General features: G+C 35.0%; 3 protein-coding genes across 3 annotated transcripts; all 3 read left to right on the plus strand.

Moving 5' to 3' along the window:
* Positions 1 to 3,124: 3,124 nt before the first annotated feature.
* LOC103510224 (probable WRKY transcription factor protein 1) lies at positions 3,125 to 4,873 on the plus strand. Its single transcript, XM_008474871.1, has one exon. The coding sequence runs from the start codon at positions 3,125 to 3,127 to the stop codon at positions 4,871 to 4,873; it is 1,749 nt and encodes a 582-aa protein (XP_008473093.1).
* Positions 4,874 to 5,793: 920 nt separating this feature from the next.
* LOC103510225 (protein PFC0760c-like) lies at positions 5,794 to 8,438 on the plus strand. The gene is made up of 3 exons (XM_008474872.1): positions 5,794 to 5,904; positions 6,072 to 6,285; positions 6,571 to 8,438. The coding sequence occupies exons 1-3, from the start codon at positions 5,794 to 5,796 to the stop codon at positions 8,436 to 8,438; spliced, it is 2,193 nt and encodes a 730-aa protein (XP_008473094.1).
* Positions 8,439 to 8,925: 487 nt separating this feature from the next.
* LOC103510226 (putative uncharacterized protein DDB_G0282133) lies at positions 8,926 to 25,696 on the plus strand. Its single transcript, XM_026824332.1, has 11 exons — positions 8,926 to 8,950; positions 10,049 to 10,360; positions 10,429 to 13,208; positions 13,501 to 13,788; positions 13,884 to 15,149; positions 15,902 to 16,294; positions 16,418 to 17,116; positions 17,405 to 17,581; positions 17,981 to 18,012; positions 18,703 to 18,942; positions 25,336 to 25,696. Exons 1-11 carry the CDS (start codon positions 8,926 to 8,928, stop codon positions 25,694 to 25,696), a joined length of 6,573 nt encoding a protein of 2,190 aa, XP_026680133.1.
* The last annotated feature ends 717 nt before the right edge of the window (positions 25,697 to 26,413 follow it).

A 26,413-nucleotide genomic window follows, 5' to 3' on the forward strand; every position in this document is an offset into this window, starting at 1 on the left:
AAATAGAAAGGAATAGGTACCTACACAAAATACACTGAAATATTGAAAACATTCACAAAAAAAAAAAAAAAAAAAAAAAAAAAAAAAAAAAAAAACTCTTGCCCAAGTTCTTTTATATCTGTAGGTATTTCCTCGTTCTTTCCTTTTTTTCTGACCTAGGTTAATAATCCTGTCCTTGTTCTTCCTTATCTTTTTCCTAGCCTTAGTCAACAATATCTCGTCACAACTTATCTGTCACGCAGTCAGACTAAAAGATCTTTGAAAATAATCCCCTTAAATCCCTGATCCTTTGATCCCATAATTATTAATCTAATTATAATTTATTTTATTAATAATATTATTCATTTTGGTATTGCCCATAGATAACTCTCAAATGACAATTTATACTAGAGATAAATAGTGGATTATTTTGAGTGAAATAAAATCAAATTGAACAGTAGTGAATTTTGTTATTCGTGTAAAGGACACTTTTGTAACTTTCTGTGTGCACGTACAGCTGTAGCCGTGTGGTTTAGGAGCAGCCCATGTAAAGGACACCTTGAGTATTGTGCTTCGACCATCTTAGGGAAGGATCAAGCTAACACTTTCTAAAGAAGTTGGTAAGTGTTTTTGTCACCTATACTTTACACAATAAGATTTATTTTGATAGCCTTTTTCAACAGTATTTAAAATGAGGTGGGTACCAATGTTACGCAATCGGGAACCCCTGGGTCAATAACTCATTGACGGGGGATGAATTTTCAGTGAAGAGCTGAGGGGATATACGTCAGTGATTGTTTAAATTAATTCATCAAAATAAAACGATTCAGTCTTGCTCCTTTAGGGTTCAAACTAAATCATCTGGGTAGTAAGATTTGGCCTTTCTGTATCAAATTGTGATAAACAGGTTTGTATTTAAATCCAAAATCAAAATATCTTATGTTTTCAGTGATTACATCCAGTCAACTAATCGTGACAAAAGTCAACGCCAAAACGCTTTCGATCGCCTCCAGAGAACCGGATGCAATACTTGACGTTCACCACCATCTACTGGAAAATAGCAAGAAGGACAGGAAGAAAGGTCTACCAGGAGAAACCATACAGGAGACAGTGAGCTTTGTTTTTAGACAAAAATCAAATCCAACTGAAGGAAACTTTAGAAGAAAGTAGAAGGGGAGAAAAATCGGCATTTTCATTTAGAACTTGACAACTTTCTTGATGTAAACTTGTCAACACTTTTGAATTGTTTTATAAAGATAGAACTTGAAGTCTACCAGGAGAAACCATACAGGAAATAGTGAGCTTTGTTTTTAGACAAAAATCAAATCCAACTGAAGGAAACTTTAGAAGAAAGTAGTATAGTAGACTTAGATTAGAAGTTAATCCAATCAAAGTAAGAAGGGGAGAAAAATCGAACTTGACAAATTTAGAGCTTGACAACTTGACAACTTTCTTGATGTAAACTTGACAACTTTCTTGATGTAAACTTGTCAACACTTTTGAATTGTTTTATAAAGATAGAACTTGACTTGGTAGAGTCTGTTGGCGTTTCAAGAGCTTTCTAATAGAACATCTAAGATTTGACCTCATATCTTAGATAACATCTAATATCCAAGATTTAAAACGAATTAAAAAGAATTCTCAGAATTAAAAACGAGAGTTTAAAACACAAACGGATAAACTCCTCTATAACAGTGGCATCAGATGTGTTTTTCCATTAGAGGATTACTCGTGTTTTCAATCCGTGTAACACACGTATCGAATTCGTTCCCAACACAATAGAAGAAAACATTATCTGCCATAATAACCAAACAATCGGAGATATTACATAGGACGACTCAGTGTAAGTGAATTTAATTTTCATTCATTTATCAATGAAATATCTCTCGTGAATATATGAAATATATATCTTGAATCTGTCTTTATATCTTTCTCTCGGTATTTAATCGAAAGTAAAAACCTCGCGGGAACATATTCACTATAAGATTAAGAATAAGAACTAAGAAGAACGTCTGGAGATAGTAAATGTGGAAATTGTGTTCAATGTTTTGATTGAAAAATGAATGAAAGTGAAATTCATTCGATATTGTCTTTATATCTTTCTCTCGGTATTTAATCGAAAGTAAAAACCTCGCGGGAACATATTCACTATTAGATTAAGAATAAGAACTAAGAATAACGTCTGGAGATAGTAAATGTGGAAATTGTGTTCAATGTTTTGATTGAAAAATGAATGAAAGTGAAATTCATTCGATATTTTTACTCGATCAGTAGGGAAGTTTAGGCTGAAAAGGTTTGTTATTGAAAGTAAAACTGAGGAAGTTGATTGTGGTGTACATTTTGTTTCAAATTTAACTGGAGTTTCAAAGAAATCTTGTTCGTATTTCTTTATGAGAGCTTAATTTGACCTTTATCACTTGTAGGGTAATGTGTGCCTTGTATCCAAGATAAGACTTTGTAGAAAAAACACAGGGACAATGATTTTCAAAAAGATAAACTTCAAACTCATATCCATTATCTTGCTCTTCTTTTGTACGCAACACATCAAATGCAAACCGAATTTCAAAGAAATCTTGTTCGTATTTCTTTACGAGAGCTTAATTTGACCTTTATCACTTTTAAGGTAATGTGTGCCTTGTATCCAAGATAAGACTTTGTAGAAAAAAATACAGGGACAATGATTTTCAAAAAGATAAACTTCAAACTCATATCCATCATCTTGCTCTTCTTTTGTACGCAACACATCAAATGCAAACTCTACGAGCCCAAATGCTGACAATAATGTAAATGTGCATCACCAACCTAGCTTTGGATTAACAGGAAATGTAAGACCTACAAATGCCAATTTCAATGTTAATGCAAACGGACATATTTACCAAAATCAACTTGAAACTCCAACGATACCAACAAAGTCATCAAGCAGTGATGCAACACAAGTGTAGGGAAGTTTAGGCTGAAAAGGTTTTTTATTGAAAGTAAAACTGTGGAAGTTGATTGTGGTATACATTTTGTTTCAAATTTAACTGGAGTTTCAAAGAAATCTTGTTCGTATTTCTTTATGAGAGCTTAATTTGACCTTTATCACTTGTAGGGTAATGTGTGCCTTGTATCCAAGATAAGACTTTGTAGAAAAAACACAGGGACAATGATTTTCAAAAAGATAAACTTCAAACTCATATCCATTATCTTGCTCTTCTTTTGTACGCAACACATCAAATGCAAACGCGTCGAGAAGCGAAGTATCATGCAAGACCTGATGAGCAACCTGATGCAAATCATCGATCCAAAATCAAACCAGAAACCAAATATGCCATACAAAATCATCAAGTCTGAAGTGGTCGACGGGAAAGTGCAGAAATACTTCTACACGGTGCCAAACGTGGACGATGATAAGATAAAAGACTTGAACAATGCGATCAAGCTGTTGAGTATACAGAGTATGCTGAACAGACACTACAAGAACCAGTACAGAAAGCACAAGATGATGAAGGAACTCGAACAGCTAAGCAAGGGAAACGAGAACAACGACAAGTTTAAAAAACTCAACGAACATACTATGAAGAAGTACAAGTATATCAACAACTACAACAACCACAGGTTCAACAAGGAGATGTTGAAGCTGCAGAAGCAAGCTCAGAAGCTGATAGACAATTCACCGGAGCTGTTCAAGAGTGTCCAAGACCATCACTTCCTCGTACAGAACCCTCAGGAGAATTTGGAAACCATGCCAGAGTTTTATACCAACTCCCACGGTCCGGAACAAACGCTGAGATCGAAACACAAACATGAACAATCTGGCCAGGAGACACCCCAAGTGTTCTTGCTGAGCCCGAACGAAATCCCTGCCGAACCTCACAAATATCCGCACGAATCGTCACCGAGTCATTTGAAATACATTACATCGGGAAAACCGAACTATTCACCAGATCACCTGAAGTATTTCTCACTACCAGTATCCAAAGATCCGTTCACAAGAGTACAACTACCCCAGTCATCTGGTTTACTCCCACAAAGATATAACCCGAAGGAGTTGACCTATTCAAAGCCGTACTTGGGACCAAAGGACATTCCCTGGTCTATGAAACAAAAAGCCCCTGAAGTGTTTCTTCCATCTCGACAAGGTGTACCTTGGTCCGTCGTTCCACTACCTCCTCCCCTGACCACACTCAATATGGGGGCGTCCAATACAGAATACACATGGGCTTTAGGAGACTTGCCACCTCCCTTGGGTGAGAACAGTTTCACCAGACCAAACGCAGACAATGAACAATCAAATCCGCAGCATTACGAAAATTCTCAAAACGCTCCCTTCGAATACAAAAGCCACTATTCTAACCAGCACTCACACAAACAACGTCCACAGGTAACTTCATACAATAATAACGAGAATTTCCCCTATAGACCCCAAACTTTTGGAAGATACAATAATGACAACAATGAACCAACAGAATTAAATCCGCAGCATTACGAAAATTCTCAAAATGCTCCCTTCGAATACAAAAGCCACTATTCTAACCAGCACTCACAACGTCCACATGTAACTTCATACAATAATAACGAGAATTTCCCCTATAGACCCCAAACTTTTGGAAGATACAATAATGACAACAATGAACCAACAGAATCAGACGAGAGTGAAGAAGAGAATATCAATAATAATAGTGAGGAAGGTGAAGGTAATGATGAAAGAATTCGACCAAAAGACCCTATTCATCATGACACAGACTCAAAAGAACACTACTTGAAAAACAATGCTCAACACTATGTCGAGCAAAAATATCAAACACCAAATGATAATAAAGAATTTGTTCAGAACATAAAACTACCTCAGAAGCTTCCCAAAATAATCGATAAACTAAGAGTGATTCGAGCAAAAATATCAAACACCAAATGATAACAAAGAATTTGTTCAGAACATAAAACTACCTCAGAAGCTTCCCAAAATAATCGATAAACTAAGAGTGACAAACGAGTTCACTAATGTTAATGTTAACCAATTCAACAAATATCACCCTGATAATACAGAACTACATTTTCTACCAACACCGACACCTGAAATGCATCTCATAGAACACAAAGGTAAAGCTAAAACTTTAGTATTCACCCCATCACAGCGAGATCCACTCTCGAACAATCTAGAACTGAGCACACCCAGCTATACTTTACAAGATCCAAATATCCCAGTTCATAATTTAGAATCCTCAACTATGTTACCCCCACTCCATTTCTCTCATAACTTACAGTCATCAACAATATCCCCTCCACATTTCTCAATAACTCCAAGCCTACAACAAAGGCAACAACAATTGAAACAATTCTACGAGAAACAAAAACAGCAAAGACAACTCATTCGGAACAACAACAAAAATATTATGCCTGAGACAAAAAATGTACAAGATGGCGGTGGAAGATCTTACATGTTTAACTCGAAACTTAACACACAAACAGCAATTCCAATAGATGTAGCAATACCTATCGAAGAATCTGATTGGATAACTCCAAGTTCAATCCCTGAGCATCCCGTTCCACTTTTGAGCCCTCAACAGTTCCTCCCACCAACCACACCACTCACTCCATATTACGCTACAACAAAGGCAACAACAATTGAAACAATTCTACGAGAAACAAAAACAACAAAGACAACTCATTCGGAACAACAACAAAAATATTATGCCTGAGACAAAAAATGTACAAGATGGCGGCGGAAGATCTTACATGTTTAACTCGAAACTTAACACACAAACGGCAATTCCAATAGATGTAGCAATACCTATCGAAGAATCTGATTGGATACCAATTCAACCAAAATACAAGATGTCCAATTTAAATGGTAATGTTAAATATCAACATAGTTTTGTAGAGGATGAAGTAAAGAATCCTACTTCTAATGTAGATGTCATGCTAGTATTTAGCAATGAGACCAAGGTGAAAAAATCAAAAGATACTCCAAAACTCGATGCTCAGGAAAGCGAAAAATCTTATTCTCAAGACAAAACTGAGAAACACCAAGAAACCCGTCGACAATTGTGCTAGTATTTAGCAATGAGACCAAGGTGAAAAAATCAGAAGATACTCCAAAACTCGATGCTCAGGAAAGCGAAAAATCTTATTCTCAAGACAAAACTGAGAAACACCAAGAAACCCGTCGACAATTTAGCAATGATGAAATACAAAATGTAGATGAAACCATCAGACAACTGACGTATAATAAACCCATTTACGATGTACCCATCATTAACGACCAAAACCCTATTAACTCTGAAAAGACTGTTGTAATAGAAGTAGTAAACTCGGATGTGTTGAAAGGTAACGAAAAAGAGAACTCTGTTGAAGACATTGAAGTTTCAGAATCAAACACATTGCCTGTCAAAGTTAGATTTGATAATCGAACAAAATCACATGCAAATAAAGATAAACATTCTAATAGTGAACATGTCAGTCCTGTTAGAACCTATGAAAGAGTCAAAGTTAAAACGAAACGTAAAAAGTATGAAAATGTTGAAAATTTAAATCAAAATGAAACCTTGGTAAACCAAACCAAACTAATTGAAAACAATATTACATCAACAAATAATCCATTACTAAATCCAGTAAATTTCACTGAAGTAACAGACAATGTTTTGATAAACAATGCAACATCATCCATCTTCACTGAAAAGACAAAGGAGAAAAATGATACTCTAGCTAACATAAATGAAAGTCAAAGCCTAAACAATACAGAAGATATATCCAATAATTTCAATGAAAGTATCCCAATAGCACATAATCCATTACTAAATCCAGTAAATGCCACTGAAGTAACAGACAATGTTTTGATAAACAATGCAACATCATCCATCTTCACTGAAAAGACAAAGGAGAAAGATTATACTCTAGCTAACATAAATGAAAGTCAAAGCCTAAACAATACAGAAGATATATCCAATAATTTCAATGAAAGTATCCCAATAGCACAGCCAAATAAAGACCGAGAGTTGGAAGCTTTATCTTTAGTAGCTGATGAGATACAAACTGATGACAAAAATATTCAAATTCAACCTACGGAAGAAGGGAGAGATTTTTTAATGCATACTCCAGAGTTTTTAGCCTTGAGTGAAGATAAATTTGAGCAGTCAGAAGAATATGAACCTTCAAGTAGTAACATCAAAGAACTGATTGCAAACCGTTCAAAAATAATTCGACCGTTCTTTCGAAGTAAACAAAACCTGAGTCTAACGACAACTACAACATCAACAACTACTACTACAACGACGACGACTACAATAAAACCAGTTGTTGTTAAACCTGCTAGATACATACCAGAAATTGTGAAGGATCAAAAATTTGAAGAATCTAAAACACATAATAACTATGATGACTACGATGATCAACTGTCTTTTGAAAACATCAGAGCAGCTCAGGAGTTTAACTTTCCTAAAACTGATGTTAGTTATAGTGTAAACTTACCCAAATCATCTCAAAGTGTTTACAAATCCGTTTCAAATGAGAGATTAGTGGATGCCAATCGAAAACACAGTACAAGGAACACGTATCGTGGTGGAAATAGACATCGACATGGTCCTCCTAATCGACAAAGAGATCAAAGTGACTATGAAAATAGAGAAGAACAAACCTATGTAACACCTACTTATGATAGAGATTCAAGTCAATACAATGTGTATGAAAACACAAGTCCATTTGAGAGAAGCAACCCTTCATTCTTCAATGATGATGGTCCTCATGATGTTGATTTGAAAGACATCAGCATACCAAGTCCAGACGAGATAGACCTAGACGGTATAAATATACCGAACCCTGAAACAATTGGAGTGAAGGGAGTAAGTCCTGGACATTTTCATGATGACGATGTTGATAAAGAGAAAGACGAACATGGAGATGATGAAGGAGATTCAGACAATGACAAAGATAATGATGATGGAGATGTAGATGAAGAAAACGGAGACGATGCGGACAACGAAGAATCTAAAACTAGAAAGAACATTGATACGTCACTAAGGCAACCAAACGACCAAGTTAATTTGGATTCAGAAAGATCGAATACTGAAAAGCATTTTGACATTTCAAGCATTCCTATTCCAGAATATAATGAAGATAGAATGAATCAAATCAAGGAGAAGTATAACATTCCAAGTGCAAATCTCGAGAATTTAGAGAACCAAGGAAAAACGAATGATGATGATCACCCAGACTTTACAAGACCTAAAGATCATCTAATCAAGAATGAATACGACGATGAGATACCAAACTACAAAATACCCAAACTAGAATCTTCTCAGGAACAAAATAATGATAATTCTGAAAATGATGAATCACAACATTCCTATCAAAACAATTTTGATCAAGAATCAGCGTCTCCATTTCGTCCTAACCTCAATGTTTATACACTAGACAACGAAAACAAACAATTCCTAAGAATGAATACGACGATGAGATACCAAACTACAAAATACCCAAACTAAAATCTTCTCAGGAACAAAATAATGATAATTCTGAAAATGATGAATCACAACATTCTTATCAAAACAATTTTGATCAAGAATCAGCGTCTAAATTTCATCCTAACCTCAATGTTTATACACTAGACAACGAAAACAAACAATTCCCATTTAGTGCCGAAGAAAGATTTCGAATGAGAAATTCGCTTTATTAGAGATAAGTAGTGAATTATTTTGAGTGAAATAAAATCAAAGTGAACAGTAGTGAATTTTGTTATTCGTATAAGGACACTTCCGTAACTTTCTGTGTGTAGGTACGTAGCTGTAGCCGTGTGGTTTAGGAGCAGCCCGTGTAAAGGACACCTTGAGTATTGTGCTTCGACCATCTTAGGGAAGGATCAAGCTAACACTTTCTAAAGAAGTTGGTAAGTGTTTTTGTCACCTATACTTTACACAATAAGATTTATTTTGATAGCCTTTTTCAACAGTATTTAAAATGAGGTGGGTACCAATGTTACGCAATCGGGAACCCCTGGGTCAATAACTCATTGACGGGGGATGAATTTTCAGTGAAGAGCTGAGGGGATATACGTCAGTGATTGTTTAAATTAATTCATCAAAATAAAACGATTCAGTCTTGCTCCTTTAGGGTTCAAACTAAATCATCTGGGTAGTAAGATTTGGCCTTTCTGTATCAAATTGTGATAAACAGGTTTGTATTTAAATCCAAAATCAAAATATCTTATGTTTTCAGTGATTACATCCAGTCCTATCCGCCCTACCCTGCTTTAGCTCAATTGGTCAACTAATCGACAAAAGTCAACGCCAAAACGCTTTCGATCGCCTCCAGAGAACCGGATGCAATACTTGACGTTCACCATCATCTACTGGAAAATAGCAAGAAGGACAGGAAGAAAAGTCTACCAGGAGAAACCATACAGGAAACAGTGAGCTTTGTTTTTAGACAAAAATCAAATCCAACTGAAGGAAACTTTAGAAGAAAGTAGAAGGGGAGGAAAATCGGCATTTTCATTTAGAACTTGACAACTTTCTTGATGTAAACTTGTCAACACTTTTGAATTGTTTTATAAAGATAGAACTTGACTTGGTAGAGTCTGTTGGCGATTTGACCTCATATCTTAGATAACGTCTAATATCCAAGATTTGAAACGAATTAAAAAGAATTTTCAGAATTAAAAACGAGAGTTTAAAACACAAACGGATAAACTCCTCTATAACAGTGGCATCAGATGTGTTTTTCCATTAGAGGATTACTCGTGTTTTCAATCCGTGTAACACACGTATCGAATTCGTTCCCAACACAATAGAAGAAAACATTATCTGCCATAATAACCAAACAATCGGAGATATTACATAGGACGACTCAGTGTAAGTGAATTTAATTTTCATTCATTTATCAATGAAATATCTATCATGAATATATGAAACATCTATCTTGAATCTATCTTTATATCTTTCTCTCGGTATTTAATCGAAAGTAAAAACCTCGCGGGAACATATTCACTATTAGATTAAGAATAAGAAGAACGTCTGGAGATAGTAAATGTGGAAATTGTGTTCAATGTTTTGATTGAAAAATGAATGAAAGTGAAATTCATTGGATATTCACCCAGACTTTACAAGACCTAAAGATCATCTAATCAAGAATGAATACGACGATGAGATACCAAACTACAAAATACCCAAACTAGAATCTTCTCAGGAACAAAATAATGATAATTCTGAAAATGATGAATCACAGCACTCTTATCAAAACAATTTTGATCAAGAATCAGCGTCTCCATTTCGTCCTAACCTCAATGTTTATACACTAGACAACGAAAACAAACAATTCCCATTTAGTGCCGAAGAAAGATTTCGAGTGAGAAATTCGCTTAAAAAACCGGAGCCAGATCATTTTGACGAGGATAAAAGTTTTGGTTACGGTAAATTCAGTGAAGAAGATCAAAGAGAATCCGAGTTTGATGGATTTGAAATTCGCTTAAAAAACCAGAGCCAGATCATTTTGACGAGGATAAAAGTTTTGGTTACGGTAAATTCAGTGAAGAAGATCAAAGAGAATCCGAGTTTGATGGATTTGAAGATGGTGCCGATGAAAAGCGAGACCCGGAATCACAACTGCATAGATTCATGAGTCCATCTCAACATCTTGCCACTATGAAAAATGTGCCAACAAACCATGCTGGCAACGTTGTTGAATCTCACATAGTAAAACAAATACCAATAGCTTTCAAAACTGTTATCAAACCTGTAAATTACGGCCCAGGTTATTACAGCCCCACGCCTCAAAAGTTTCATCGAACACAAAATGGAATACAGCCGCCATTTCGTCCAAGCCCTCAAATACAGAACCAAGGGAGATTTGCAGGACAACAAGCACATGATCATAGGCATACAGCGGAATATCTTGGACATGGTAAATTTCATACTCAAAGCCGCGAACAAGCAGGCAGAAACTTACAACCAGACATTGTCCCCGCGCTGGAATACGATATTTCCCATCACTTCAATGAACCCCAGAAACAAAATGAACATAGATTTCAAACCAACATACCACACTATCCACAAGCGAAGTTTAACATTCCCCAGAGAAATACACAAGAGGACTTTTCGAATTTTGACTCAACAGCAAAGATCAGCCCTCAGCTGGGTACTCCTCTATCTTCGGTTGAAAGTTCAAACAATCCTTCTGGCCAGAACATTTTTTCTGATCCTACGAAAGTTAAATCTTTTGCCAATATGAATATTCATCGATTCAACTCAGGAGGCCAACCAGTTTTTGTTCCTACGAGCCCAAATGCTGACAATAATGTAAATGTGCATCACCAACCTAGCTTTGGATTAACAGGAAATGTAAGACCTACAAATGCCAATTTCAATGTTAATGCAAACGGACATATTTACCAAAATCAACTTGAAACTCCAACGATACCAACAAAGTCATCAAGCAGTGATGCAACACAAGGATTAGTAGTATACCATCCAACGAAATCACAAATGAAATCAGTGTCACATGTTCTAATCACACCACCAACAGTTGAGAGAAAACAAAAATATAACAATCAACCTCAAATTCAAGAGAAAAATTTCCAGTACACAACTACCGACAATGGTTCACAGAAACATATCAAAATTGAAATTCCACACCTGGTTCCGCAGACCAGTCAAAAGCCAACCCCAACCCAACAGTCAGATATAAATCGATTCCGTTATCTGAATAATTATAACAGACAACCAACAAATACTTTACAGCAAATCAACAAACAAAATCGTGTTCCCCTTGAAAACAATCGTCCAAGAAATATAAACCCATCCCAAAACAACAACAATAATGAATTCAGAAATATCCCTGTAAGAGATCAAAACAGGAATGGTAACTTCAGACCAAGCATTCCAGCTCCAAGACCAACATTTACACTACAACAAATTCAAAGTATTAAAAATTCCAACTTACCACCACATATAAGAGAATACAACGAAGGAAATAATAGACCAAAGTATGATTTTTCCCAGATTAAAAACTCTCATTCAATCCAAAAACCTTATGAACAATCAAATCCGCAGCATTACGAAAATTCTCAAAATGCTCCCTTCGAATACAAAAGCCACTATTCTAACCAGCACTCACAACGTCCACATGTAACTTCATACAATAATAACGAGAATTCCCCCTATAAATCCCAAACTTTTGGAAGATACAATAATGACAACGATGAACCAACAGAATCAGACGAGAGTGAAGAAGAGAATAACAATAATAATAGTGAGGAAGGTGAAGGTAATGATGAAAGAATTCGACCAAAAGACCCTATTCATCATGACACAGACTCAAAAGAACACTACTTGAAAAACAATGCTCAACACTATTTCGAGCAAAAATATCAAACACCAAATGATAACAAAGAATTTGTTCAGAACATAAAACTACCTCAGAAGCTTCCCAAAATAATCGATAAACTAAGAGTGACAAACGAGTTCACTAATGTTAATGTTAACCAATTCAACAAATATCACCCTGATAATACAGAACTACATTTTCTACCAACACCGACACCTGAAATGCATCTCATAGAACACAAAGGTAAAGCTAAAACTTTAGTATTCACCCCATCACAGCGAGATCCACTCTCGAACAATCTAGAACTAAGCACACCCAGCTATACTTTACAAGATCCAAATATCCCAGTTCATAATTTAGAATCCTCAACTATGTTACCCCCACTCCATTTCTCTCATAACTTACAGTCATCAACAATATCCCCTCCACATTTCTCAACAACTCCAAGTTCAATCCCTGAGCATCCCGTTCCACTTTTGAGCCCTCAACAGTTCCTTCCACCAACCACACCACTCACTCCATATTACACAACCTCTATCAGACCTGAAGAACAATCACAATTTGTTCCTCCTGAGAGAGAACATTTTCTACAGATTCAAACCCCAATGCCAACAACATACGAACAGTTGCAACACCAGTTACAAGGTCATGGGCAAAGTCAGCCACAGTTGATAAGTCACGAAGAACCACGTCCTCAGTTTTACTTCAATCAGCAATATCCTTTCGAGGTGCCTCAGGAAAACCAAAACTTGAACTCTCCTCCCCATCATCAGCAGGTACTTGAGAACTTTGTCCCTCAACAAGGTTACGTTCACCACTCACCACGACCTCACCATATACAAAGACTTCCACTAGGTTTCCCTTCCAATCCTGACCTACAGAATTTCGATCCTCACAACCCTCATCCTAACCACCTCCAACTTTCTCAGCCTCAGGTCAACTATCCTCCAAATCTGGAACAATTCCAGCTGTCCTGAGGAACCACGCCCTCAGTTTTACTTCAATCAGCAATATCCTTTCGAGGTGCCTCAGGAAAACCAGAACTTGAACTCTCCTCCCCATCATCAGCAAATACTTGAGAACTTCGTCCCAACACAAGGCTATGTTCATCACTCACCAAGACCTCACCATACATTACAAAGACTTCCACTAGGCTTCCCTTCCAATCCTGACCTACAGAATTTCGACCCTCACAACCCTCACCCCAATCACCTCCAACTTTCTCAGCCTCAGGTCAACTATCCACCAAATTTGGAACAATTTCAACTGTCTCAACTCGCAGAACATCCCTTACTGGAAGAGCAGCAGCAGTTTTTTCCTCTACAGAATATGAACGCGCCTGGTAGAATGGTACACACTATCTATCCGCATAAAAAATCCGATGAGAACCACTCTAACGAACGTGAAGGAAACGATAACTTTGGCAAAGAATCTCAAAGATATGATATGGACAGAGAATATAGTTCAAATGTAAATAGATATAGTGACAACTCTCAGGAAAGAAATTCAGATCTGGTGAGTAACGAGGAATCTGCTGAACATGGTCCCTCACAAGCTGGGTCTAGGAATTCCAGGACAGACAGCAAAATACAATTTGATTATGTTGACAGCAAGACGAGAATTCAACCACATGTCAACTGTCTCAACTAGCAGATCATCCCTTACTGGAAGAGCAGCAGCAGTTTTTTCCTCTACAGAATATGAACGCGCCTGGTAGAATGGTACACACTATCTATCCGCATAAAAAATCCGATGAGAACCACTCTAACGAACGTGAAGGAAACGATAACTTTGGCAAAGAATCTCAAAGATATGATATGGACAGAGAATATAGTTCAAATGTAAATAGATATAGTGACAACTCTCAGGAAAGAAATTTAGATCTGGTGAGTAACGAGGAATCTGCTGAACATGGCCCCTCACAAGCTGGGTCTAGGAATTCCAGGACAGACAGCAAAATACAATTTGATTATGTTGACAGCAAGACGAGAATTCAACCACATGGAGTCAATATCGTTGGAGAAAATGTGAAAGTCAAAGAATCTAGGCAAGGAAAGAAACAAAGTGATGAAGAAGCAGACAACGATGAAAGCTCTACTGTAAGCAGTCATATTTACCATGAAAAGACGTCTGGTGAAAGTTACGAACAAAATACGGGTTCACCCGTGAATGATCTAGTACAAAAGTATGTAGACAATTACAATAAACAAGAAAGCAAACACAATGAACAAATCAGTGAGCCGGATGTGGTTATACAAAAAAGTTTACAAACCGAATACAGATTGTACTCTCAAGAAAATGAAAATACACAGGAAGAAAACAGATTTGTTCCTTTGAATTATGTGACCCCAGTGCCTTCAAATAATGAAAACACTAATGGAAATACTAATATCTTGAACGGACATATTCAGACTTTTCAACTTTCTGACAAGAATTCGGGAAACATCAACACAAATAATGAAAACCCCTTTGCTACAAAGAAACCAGAACAAAATTCCAGTCCCCAGCAACAACAAATTCCGTACATCCTAAATGGAAATGCTCAGTCTTTCCAACTTCCTGAAATACATAATGGCAAATTTGTTGACAGTAAGAAGCCACAAATAAATTTCAATACACAAGCCCATCATAGCCCCCAAATACAACATCATCATATTACACAACATATTAGAGGAAACCACAATAATAATGTTCAAGAGAACAAAGGAAATACTAAAGTCAACAAAGAATACAAAATTGCTCAAATAGTACAAAACGGGCCAAACTTTCAGCACCATCAACAATTACCCAAAAGCCAAACATTCTCCAATGGTCCAGTAAATAATATTGGCAATCTCCTGAAGACTAATGATGCTCCTGTTCTCTTACACAATAGAGTAAACACTAATTCAGCAAGCTTGATAGGAAATACATTCAAATATTCAAACAATGCCCAAACTCAAGCTGACAATTCAAATATAAATCCTTCCCATTATTTGATAAAAGATTCAGACATGCCAACCGTTCTTCTGAACACAGGTGGAGCAATAAATAATGATAAACCAAATGTCAAAACATATGTACAGTTTGTACAACCAAATGGCAATATTCACCAAATTGTTCAAGGCGTTGTTAAACCTGAACAAAAAATTGTCAAAACGCCAGACATTCCACTAGTACTCAGTCCAATTCACTTTGCAACACAAACCCAAGCACAAAATGAGAAAATTAAAATAGTAATTCCGACTATCACAGAACAACAAAATCCCGTGCAAAATATTCACTACAAACTTCCCAAAAGTGAAGTTATCATAAACAGATTCCATGAAAATGTAAAGTTAACTCCCAAGCCAATTATTGTACCAAATGTACAATACTTACAAGGTCCACAGCCTTTTCAAAATAAGAACATAATGCCACAAACCGTACCTTTTAATCACCAACAGCAAATTCTAGGATACCAAAATAATTTTGGAACCTTAAATAATAATAACCAAAATTTTGAATTTGAGAATAATATTCAAAACAACCTGAATAATAACCATAACCAACCTGTTAATACCCTGCCATCACATCAACCAATACCATCACAAGAATTCATTAACCAAAATATACAAAACTTCCAAAGAAATAATCAAAACTTCCAAAGGGAGAAAACCTGAATAATAACCATAACCAACCTGTTAATACCCTGTCATCACATCAACCAATACCATCACAAGAATTCATTAACCAAAATATACAAAACTTCCAAAGAAATAATCAAAACTTCCAAAGGGAGAACCAAAACTTTGCTCAAATAAAATCCAACATTCACAACTTACAATCACATCAAATAACTCAAAACCAACCTATCAAACACATTCCCAACAATCATCAACATTATGATATCTTTGGAGAATACGTACAGAAAACACAAATCAAAGAGCCGTACAGGTTTGAAACTCCGACTTTAAATGAAAACTTGAAAGCATATTTGAGTAATCCTAATCAATTTAATGTCTATCACGCTAATAATAGACACAATCCTCAAACAACGCAGGTTTTTCAACCGTACAGGTTTGAAACTCCGACTTTGAATGAAAACCTGAAAGCATATTTGAGTAATCCTAATCAATTTAATGTCTATCACGCTAATAATAGACACAATCCTCAAACAACGCAGGTTTTTCAACCAATAGTATTGGATTTTGACAATCCTAACAGTAATTTTTATTACAAAAACAAATATAATGGTATCATCGGAGGAAATGTCAAAAGGCCTGAGGTATCAGATCCTGTAAAGTTACCAAGTAATTTAGTCAATGGAGTAGAAAGTGAATCCATTATAGCTAAGAAAGTCAAGCATCCATCAATCCACGACTTATCTTCTGACCAAAGTGAAGTTAGCACAAAAACTATAAACATTACTGGAACCGGTTTGATAAATCCTCACTTGCATAATAAAACAAGTAAACCAACTACAAAGAGAAAAGAAAACAATAGTAATGAGCAATTAACACCAATGATGACATACTTAACAATATCACAAAATACAAATGGTAATCAAACATCATTTGAATTTAACACTAGGGATACAACCTCGACTAAAAACTCATCAAATACTTTCCATTTTAAAAACAACGAAAACAATATCCCAATACTCTCGTTAAGTGATACAAAAGCAGCAGATAAAATAAGGGATTCCAAAAATAAAAACACAGAAGATATTGGTCATCCTGTTAAAAATTATAATATCAATGAAAAGAAACATTTGGAAGATAAAATCAAGATTGAACTAGGTAATAAACAGAAACCAGAAGAAAGTTACGAGAAAATGGAATTCCTAAATGATAATATAGGAACATTTAGCAGTAATGTTGAAGTGATACACATATCAATGAAAAGAAACATTTGGAAGATAAAATCAAGATTGAACTAGGTGATAAACAGAAACCAGAAGAAAGTTACGAGAAAATGGAATTCCTAAATGATAATATAGGAACATTTAGCAGTAATGTTGAAGTGATACAATTGCTACCACAACAAATCTCAAAGAAATCTATCAATGTGAAAGATAAAACGGGTGATACAGTGGAACCTCGATAAGAGATAACTCGATAAGAAATAAAACTCGATAGTAAATAGAAATTGCGTGTTCCCTTCCGATGAGAATATCAATGAAAAGAAACATTTGGAAGATAAAATCAAGATTGAACTAGGTAATAAACAGAAACCGGAAGAAAGTTACGAGAAAATGGAATTCCTGAATGATAATATAGGAACATTTAGCAGTAATGTTGAAGTGATACAATTGCTACCACAACAAATCTCAAAGAAATCTATCAATGTGAAAGAATAGATAAGAAATAACTTTTTTCTCAGGGCTCAGGAATTTCACCTCTATAAGAAATAAGTTTTGTCGCCTTGCCCTCTGTAAGAAATAACTTTTTGAAAAAAGAAAATGATTTTGTTCTAATCGTGCAACTTAGATCTTCCATTGATACCATTCGTGGATTTGTTGAACAAACTCCCAATATGAATGAGACAGTTTTTTCAGCTTTGGCTTCTCTTGAAAATATCATTGATAAGAATCAGCAGAACTCTATGAAATCGCTGTTTTATTACCTACATATGTACATAATAATATCTTTTTTTATTTTTTTTTTACTAAAAAAGAAAATGATCTCCATTTTAATTTAGTAATGTATCTCTTTAGAAGTGTTCTGTTCCTTATTTGTGTTTCTAGAAAACCTCGGTCAGATCCTGTAAAGTTACCAAGTAATTTAGTCAATGGAGTAGAAAGTGAATCCATTATAGCTAAGAAGGTCAAGCATCCATCAATCCGCAACCAACAAATACTTTACAGCAAATCAACAAACAAAATCGTGTTCCCCTTGAAAACAATCGTTCAAGAAATATAAACCCATCCCAAAACAACAACAATAATGAATTCAGAAATATCCCTGTAAGAGATCAAAACAGGAATGGTAACTTCAGACAACCAACAAATACTTTACAGCAAATCAACAAACAAAATCGTGTTCCCCTTGAAAACAATCGTCCAAGAAATATAAACCCATCCCAAAACAACAACAATAATGAATTCAGAAATATCCCTGTAAGAGATCAAAACAGGAATGGTAACTTCAGACCAAGCATTCCAGCTCCAAGACCAACATTTACACTACAACAAATTCAAAGTATTAAAAATTCCAACTTACCACCACATATAAGAGAATACAACGAAGGAAATAATAGACCAAAGTATGATTTTTCCCAGATTAAAAACTCTCATTCAATCCAAAAACCTTATGAACAATCAAATCCGCAGCATTACGAAAATTCTCAAAATGCTCCCTTCGAATACAAAAGCCACTATTCTAACCAGCACTCACACAAACAACGTCCACATGTAACTTCATACAATAATAACGAGAATTCCCCCTATAAATCCCAAACTTTTGGAAGATACAATAATGACAACGATGAACCAACAGAATCAGACGAGAGTGAAGAAGAGAATAACAATAATAATAGTGAGGAAGGTGAAGGTAATGATGAAAGAATTCGACCAAAAGACCCTATTCATCATGACACAGACTCAAAAGAACACTACTTAAAAAACAATGCTCAACACTATTTCGAGCAAAAGTATCAAACACCAAATGATAATAAAGAATTTGTTCAGAACATAAAACTACCTCAGAAGCTTCCCAAAATAATCGATAAACTAAGAGTGATAACTACAGTATGAGAATTATAAATCTACTGAAGAACAATAGTACTGACAAATCTAATGAACTAAATAATTCATTGGATCTTAACGTAGACAAAACAAATGAAGAAAAGAACAAGTACTCAACTCATAACGGACATGGACACATATTTGATGCTTTGGCAACTACAGTATGAGAATTATAAATCTACTGAAGAACAATAGTACTGACAAATCTAATGAACTAAATAACTCATTGGATCTTAACGTAGACAAAACAAATGAAGAAAAGAACAAGTACTTAACTCATAACGGACATGGACACATATTTGATGCTTTGGATATACTAGGCAGTCGCAATAAAGATGACATTGATAATGAACTTTTAAAGATTTTACTTAGCTCAGACAATATTAGTACACAAAGCAAAGGAAAAGAAGATGAGAAATTTTAAAATATGAAATCAGTTAGAAGATTTATATATCTCCCTTAATTATTTAGGTAATTTCCAAAAGGGTTTACATTGAAAACGAGATGACCATTTCGAATTTATTAATGTGATGTCCAATTTTGACACTAGGTAGGTAATCCTTTTTTTTTTTTTATTGTAATGTACATATCCGAGTATTATTTACATTTAAAATATGAAATCAGTTAGAAGATTAATAAGTCTCCCTTAATTATTTAGGTAATTGCCAAAAGGGTTTACATTGAAAATGAGATGACGATTTCGAATTTAGTAATGTGATGTCCAATTTTGACACTAGGTAGGTAATCCTTTTTTTTATTATTGAAATGTACATATCCGAGTATTATTTACTTTTAAGTTTTCCAAATTTTGATTTTATACCTATTATTTTAATTCCATGTGTTGTAAATAGTTTGTAGAGTACTTTAATGCCTGTTTTAGTTGTTAACTTAGTTTTTAAGATTTTATTAATCAGATTTAAGTTTTTAACAATCAATTGTTGTCAGTTTGTTTCAACTGTCTCAGAAGTGAATAACAGTGCGTAATTTTTTACCCTGTTACTCCATTTCTTTTATTGATTGATTACTGACTTGTTATTTCTATTGTTATTATTTTTGTATAAATACAGTTGTTTTATAATCACTGCCAATTACCTATAATATGCTAGTCAAAATGCATATGTTAATAATGTGTACCGAGTTTTTCTTTATTTTGTAGATTTCTTCTTGTATTTCATTTTTTAATTCTTCTTCTTTCAAGAGTACTTAATATCATGGGAAAAGATTTCAAATAATGTCAAAGTGATAATGATCCTCTTTTTTACCATTCTCACCCTCTTCGCCAGAACCTATTGTATCGAATTTAGATAGTCTTAACACAAACACAAAGTGTTGCTTAAGATTGTTGATCTGTCAACTAGTTCAATATTGCACTCGGCGGTGCATCATTCTCTCTCTCTCTCTCTCTCTCTCTCTCTCTCTCTCTCCCATTTTGTAGATTTCTTCTTGTATTTCATTTTTTAATTATTCTTCTTCTTTCAAGAGTACTTAATATTATGGGAAAAGATTTCAAATAATGTCAAAGTGATAATGATCCTTTTTTCCACCATTCTCACCCTCTTCGCCAGAACCTATTGTATCGAATTTAGATAGTCTCAACACAAAGTGTTGCTTAAGATTGTTGATCTGTCAACTAGTGCAATATTGCACTCGGCGGTGCATCATTCTCTCTCTCTCTCTCTCTCTCTCTCTCTCTCTCTTTCTTTCTTTCTCTCTCTCTCTCTCTCTTTCTTTCTTTCCCTTTTTAGTCCGTCCTTCCTTTATTATTACAATAGTAATAAAAAGGTATAAGGGACGGACTATTGTATTCGCTTCGGTGTCGTCTGTCTGTCTGTGCCCATAGAAGGACTTGTCCAAACCTGGTCGACCTATATATCAAATTAAAGGTCTTTTTACCAGGAACACGAAAGTGGTGGTGCAAATTTTGTCCAGAGAACCATAACGCCAAAAAAATTGGGTTTTGGGGGATTTTTTTCACATTTTCTCACACAAATGAGCTCTGATCTCGAAATTTGTCGCGACGACCTATAAACTCAAAGCGAGAAAGTTTTAGATAACACTTCAATCGTTATTTTAAGACCGGTTTTAGCGTCACCTGTTGGAATAAAGGGAGAACGGGCTGTAGTCTTGATTTTAAATCATTACATGAAAGTAAAATCAAAAAATCAAATCAAGAATAATAATAAACATCGTTATTTTAAGACCGGTTTTAGCGTCACCTGTGTTAAGCTACGCCGAGCAAGGCCAATAAATGGATGGGTGACTTATTCGTTTTCTTTAGGTGCCTACACCTAATACCTGGTTAGGTAAGTACCTACTAATATTCTTCGTTTTCTTTAGGTGCCTACACCTAATACCTGGTTAGGTAAGTACTAATATTCTTCGTTTTCTTTAGGTGCCTACACCTAATACCTGGTTAGGTAAGTTCTAATATTCTTCGTTTTCTTTAGGTGCCTACACCTAATACCTAGTCAGGTAAGTACTAATATTCTGCGTTTTCTTCTACCTGCCTACATATGTAGATACCTATGTATACCCAATAACTAAATAGGTACTAATTTTCTTCATCTTCTTTTCTAGTTAGCACCTTGTTAATTAAGCATTCAGATGCGATAATTATACGTTACCTACCACAGTACCATATACCATTGTACCTATACATAGGTACATTACCTACATAACACCTACAAGGAGCTTCTTCTGGTGACAAAATACTAGTAGGTACCTATGTATGTCTGTCTATACCTAGTTAGATACCTACTAATTTCCTTCATCTTCTTTGTTAGTTACCATCTCATTAGTGATTCAAATGGGATAATTACGTTACCTACATAGGTACATTACCTACATAACACCTACATGAAACTTCCTCTAGTGACAAAATACAAGTAGGTAGGAAGGTATAGGTATCTATCTAGGTAGGTAAAACATTGGTTTGACCAAGCATAAATTGGAAACCATCACTAAGACAATATACCATCGGAACTAAAGACACAAGGAAATGGGTAGTAGTTTCAAACAATAGGTGGAATAGATTATAGGTAGGTAATAGGTTGTAGATATCTTACTATTGTACCTAGGTAGGTAGTTATAGACTATGGATTGTAGGTATCTTACTATTTTGTAGGTATAGGTTGTAAGTACCTAATGGGTTGTAGGTAGGTATCTTGTGTTGTCTGGTAATGGTAATTCTTTTGTTTATTGTGTTTCATTGTTTCTTATGACAATTTGAAGTGCAGTCTCTGTGAGACCGATCATGGTAGGTAAACATTACTTAAGTGTTGGGATTATTGAGATATGTATGTATTTGTGAGCACCAAAGTTGTGATTTAATAACACAAAGAAAAGACTTTCCTTTTTTATTAAATAGTGAGGAAAAAGACTTCATATTAGAACTTTCGCTTTACTTTCAAGGCACATTCTTTAGATTCTGTTCTTACAAAGAATTAAAAAAAATTAAATTTATTGAACTAAGTAACCAAGTACTTATTTGGTTTATTAAGTATCAAGTGGGTAATTAAGTCATAAATTCAAAGTATGGGACACTTGATTAATATTAATTTTTTATGCTAAGTAACTAAAAACTAACTACTTCGCTATACCTACTTATTTGTAGGTACTTGTATTTTTTCTTCAAAAATCATAATTCCTCTCTACCACAGGTAGGTAATATACCTATAAAAAACATTACATTAAGTATACCTACATGGTCAGGTATAGCTGAAAGGTATGACCGCTAAATTATAGGTACAAATACATATGACCAAATAGTTTAGTGGTTTAGTCCGTTTCTGTCCTACCAAATTCAATATTATGTAGGTACTTGTCAATTTTTTAATTAGGTACTAGGGTGCATTAAATTTTATGATTCTCATTGAAACTACATACCTATGTATGGTAAATAAATACATCTAGGTAGGTTGTTACTGTATTAGTTTAAACTTAAAGTCGGCGTTATTTGATGTCTAAATTTTGAATAGATAGGTAGGTACCTAAACAGGGCGTGCTGAAAGTCTAGGGACCAATGCACACTATAGTGAAGGACATTTCGTGAAACAAAGAGGAGGTGAATCTATGTTGTCGAGGGGGGGTGGACGGTTCAGTCGACGTCGATCGACTAAGTGTGGACACACCTTAAGGTTGTGTGGACGTCGATGTGTGGACACACCTTAAGGTTAACACGAGCATGTACACTGGTGATACCGACTTTCGACATCGATCTATGTCGACTGAACCGTCCCCACTGCCTCGACAACATAGATTCACCTCGTCGATCGACGTCTGGACACACCTTTAGAATCAAGCCACCAACCTCCAGATCCGAAGTCGGTTATCGACCCCCCCGGGCCCCGTAAGTATTTTGTCAGACCTAGTATTTACCAGCACGCTCGTAAACCATGTTGAAAATTCTTGTTAGTGTTTAATAATTCATAAATCTTGAAATTAATTACCGTGGTAAAAAAGAAGAAAAACAAAAAAAAAAAAAAAAAACAACTTTTTCGGTGAAAGATCAGATTCTGTTTATCAATATGGTTTGGTGTGTGTTTAACTTTCCATAAAGTTTGATAGGTCAAGGTACGATGAAACTGGTTGAAGGAGAACTTACGAGTATTGTGAATATGATTGTTGGTAGCGCGTCTGCCTTGTAAGCGCTAGGCCGCGGGTTCGATTCCCGCCCGGGACGGATTTTATCCTGATGGGATAATGTTCGTTCTCGGAACGGCTGGCTTTCTCCTATCCTGTCTTCCTTCTCTCTTCGATTTCGGGACGATAAGACCATAGCAGTTACAGTTCCCTCTGTCAAACCTCTTAAAAAAAAAAAAACCTACGTCAATAGTTTGAAGAGACGCCCGGCATAAATCAACACGGAACAGAGTTTTGATGTTTTACTGATTTTTTTTTTTTTTTTTTTTTTTTTTTTTTTTTTTTATTTTATGTTAAAATTTTTTTTGAAGGGTTTAGTAACCCAATTAGAAAACACTTATCTCGAGCCGTCTGTGACGTGGTTGATGCTTGACGCCTTTTGTACAACAGACATTATTTCAAAAGAGATCTATATGAAATTCCTTTTCCACATCTTCCCTGACATAAAATCATGAAACTACTCTCGCCGCCGTGGGCTTCCTACGTGAAATTTTCAACGTAGGGAGGAAGAAGAGGAAGAGAAGAAGATAAAGAGTAAGAAGAAGAAAAACAAAGAAGAAGGAGAAGAAGAAGGAAAAGAGATGAGGGAGAAGAATTGAATAGCATCTAAGAAAGAGGAGGAGGGGATTAGGAGAAGTTAAAGAAAAGGAAGAACAAGAGAACAGTTGATATTGATAATATAATAATATAAATTCCTTCCTTAATCGTTTTAACGTCTATCTTCCCACGATGTTCCTTTTTTCCTTCCCCCTTTTTCTCTTCTCCTCCTCCTTTCTTTCCTTCTTCTTCCTTTTCCTCCTTCCTTTCTTTCTTCTTCCTTTTCCTCCTTCCTTTCCTTTCTTCCTTTCCTTCTTCTTCATTTTCCTCCTTTCTTTCCTTCTTCTTTCTTTTCCTCCTTCCTTTCCTTTCTTCCTTTCCTTCTTCTTCCTTTTCCTCCTTTCTTTCCTTCTTCTTCCTTTTCCTCATTTCTTTCTTCTTTCTTTTCCTCCTTCCTTTCCTTCTTCTTCCTTTTCCTCCTTTCTTTCCTTCTTCTTCCTTTTCCTCCTTCCTTTCCTTCCTTCATTTCCTTCTTCTTCCTTTTCCTCCTTTCTTTCTTTTCTCGTCAAGTTTCTGCTTCTCTACTCTTTTTTCTTCACGTCCTTCAGTCTCTGGTATCGTCTTCTTTTTCTCCGTCCTCTTCTTCTTCTTCTTTTTTCTTCTTCTCCTCCTTCTCCTCCTCCAACTTCTTCTACTTCATTTCTTTATGGTTTCCAATACATTAAGCAACGTTGAGTGAGGTTGGTACCCGGATGGTCTGCTAGTAGGTATTAACTAAATTTTAAAACATATACCTAATGCTAGAAGAACTTTATATTTTATTATTAATGATGGGTAACGTTCTTAGCATTCTCATTACTCTATCAATAAAAGACGTTTAAAACTCAAAATAGAGAAAATTACTTCGACTCCTTAAACAAAAGCTATGACCTTATAAGACAGAGTATGAAAATAGAAGACGATAAAGATAAAATTGATATCTCTGGTCTATATAATTCCGATGCCAACACAATTAACAATAGAACATCGAAGCAACTCTTTCATAATTACGTCAATATTACAAGACCAAACCCAAAAGCACAAGGAAATAATACTGAACCACTAAAAGATAATATTCCCCATCAAAAACAAAGACAAAAAGTGTATGGTAAAACACTCGATATAAACTATTTCAATAGACGAAAAAATGGACTGCACTCAAATGAATATGCGTTTGATGAAGATACCACACATAAACTTGTACATGACAAAAATGATCATTTGAACAACAACTACAGTATGAGAATTATAAATCTACTGAAGAACAATAGTACTGACAAATCTAATGAACTAAATAACTCATTGGATCTTAACGTAGACAAAACAAATGAAGAAAAGAACAAGTACTCAACTCATAACGGACATGGACACATATTTGATGCTTTGGATATACTAGGCAGTCGCAATAAAGATGACATTGATAGTGAACTTTTAAAGATTTTACTTAGCTCAGACAATATTAGTACACAAAGCAAAGGAAAAGAAGATGAGAAAATTTAAAATATGAAATCAGTTAGAAGATTAATAAGTCTCCCTTAATTATTTAGGTAATTGCCAAAAAGGTTTACATTGAAAATGAGATGACCATTTCGAATTTATTAATGTGATGTCCAATTTTGACACTAGGTAGGTAATCCTTTTTTTTTTTTTATTGTAATGTACATATCCGAGTATTATTTACTTTTAAGTTTTCCAAATATTGATTTTATATTATTTTAATTCCATGTGTTGTAAATAGTTTGTAGAGTACTTTAATGCCTGTTTTAGTTGTTAACTTAGTTTTGATAGATTTAAGCTATGTTTATCCAAGACCGCTTCTCCCACTCTTACCCACCTTTTCCTAGTAATAGTGAAACTGTTAATAAACGTTCAGAAAAGGCGGTATTATCGAACTTCATGAGAACTTTCTTCTTGCTTATATAATTTTTTACTTTATGTTCTTCTTCAGATGTTGTGTGGACTTCTTTTTGAGCCATGTGTAATTAATTGTATCGTAAAAACTGATCGTATAATATACCATTACACGGTCGACCTAATTATTTTGTTGCATAAATATGTTTTTATTATTGTATCTTTATTGTTCAGTTCATTGGTTAGTTATTTTTCTTACCTCATTGTCCCATTTTTTTAATGCGTGACAATAAGTGAAGACTCTGTCAACTTTTGTTTGACTGTTGTTAACTTAACAATTTTTGAATTAGACTAATTATTTTAGAA

This window comes from Diaphorina citri, unplaced genomic scaffold, assembly GCF_000475195.1.
Source record: "Diaphorina citri unplaced genomic scaffold, Diaci psyllid genome assembly version 1.1 scaffold575, whole genome shotgun sequence".
NCBI lineage: Eukaryota > Metazoa > Arthropoda > Insecta > Hemiptera > Psyllidae > Diaphorina > Diaphorina citri.

Coding starts and splice junctions, on each gene's coding strand:
- LOC103510224 (XM_008474871.1), top strand. CDS start 3,125: ATGATTTTCAAAAAGATAAACTTCAAACTCATATCCATTATCTTGCTC.
- LOC103510225 (XM_008474872.1), top strand. CDS start 5,794: ATGTCCAATTTAAATGGTAATGTTAAATATCAACATAGTTTTGTAGAG. Junction 5,905..6,071: donor TATTTAGCAATGAGACCAAG/GTGAAAAAATCA, acceptor CTCGATGCTCAG/GAAAGCGAAAAATCTTATTC. Junction 6,286..6,570: donor AAACTCGGATGTGTTGAAAG/GTAACGAAAAAG, acceptor TACTAAATCCAG/TAAATTTCACTGAAGTAACA.
- LOC103510226 (XM_026824332.1), top strand. CDS start 8,926: ATGTTACGCAATCGGGAACCCCTGG. Junction 18,013..18,702: donor AGATCCTGTAAAGTTACCAA/GTAATTTAGTCA, acceptor AACTTTTGGAAG/ATACAATAATGACAACGATG. Junction 18,943..25,335: donor AACATAAAACTACCTCAGAA/GCTTCCCAAAAT, acceptor CTATTTCAATAG/ACGAAAAAATGGACTGCACT.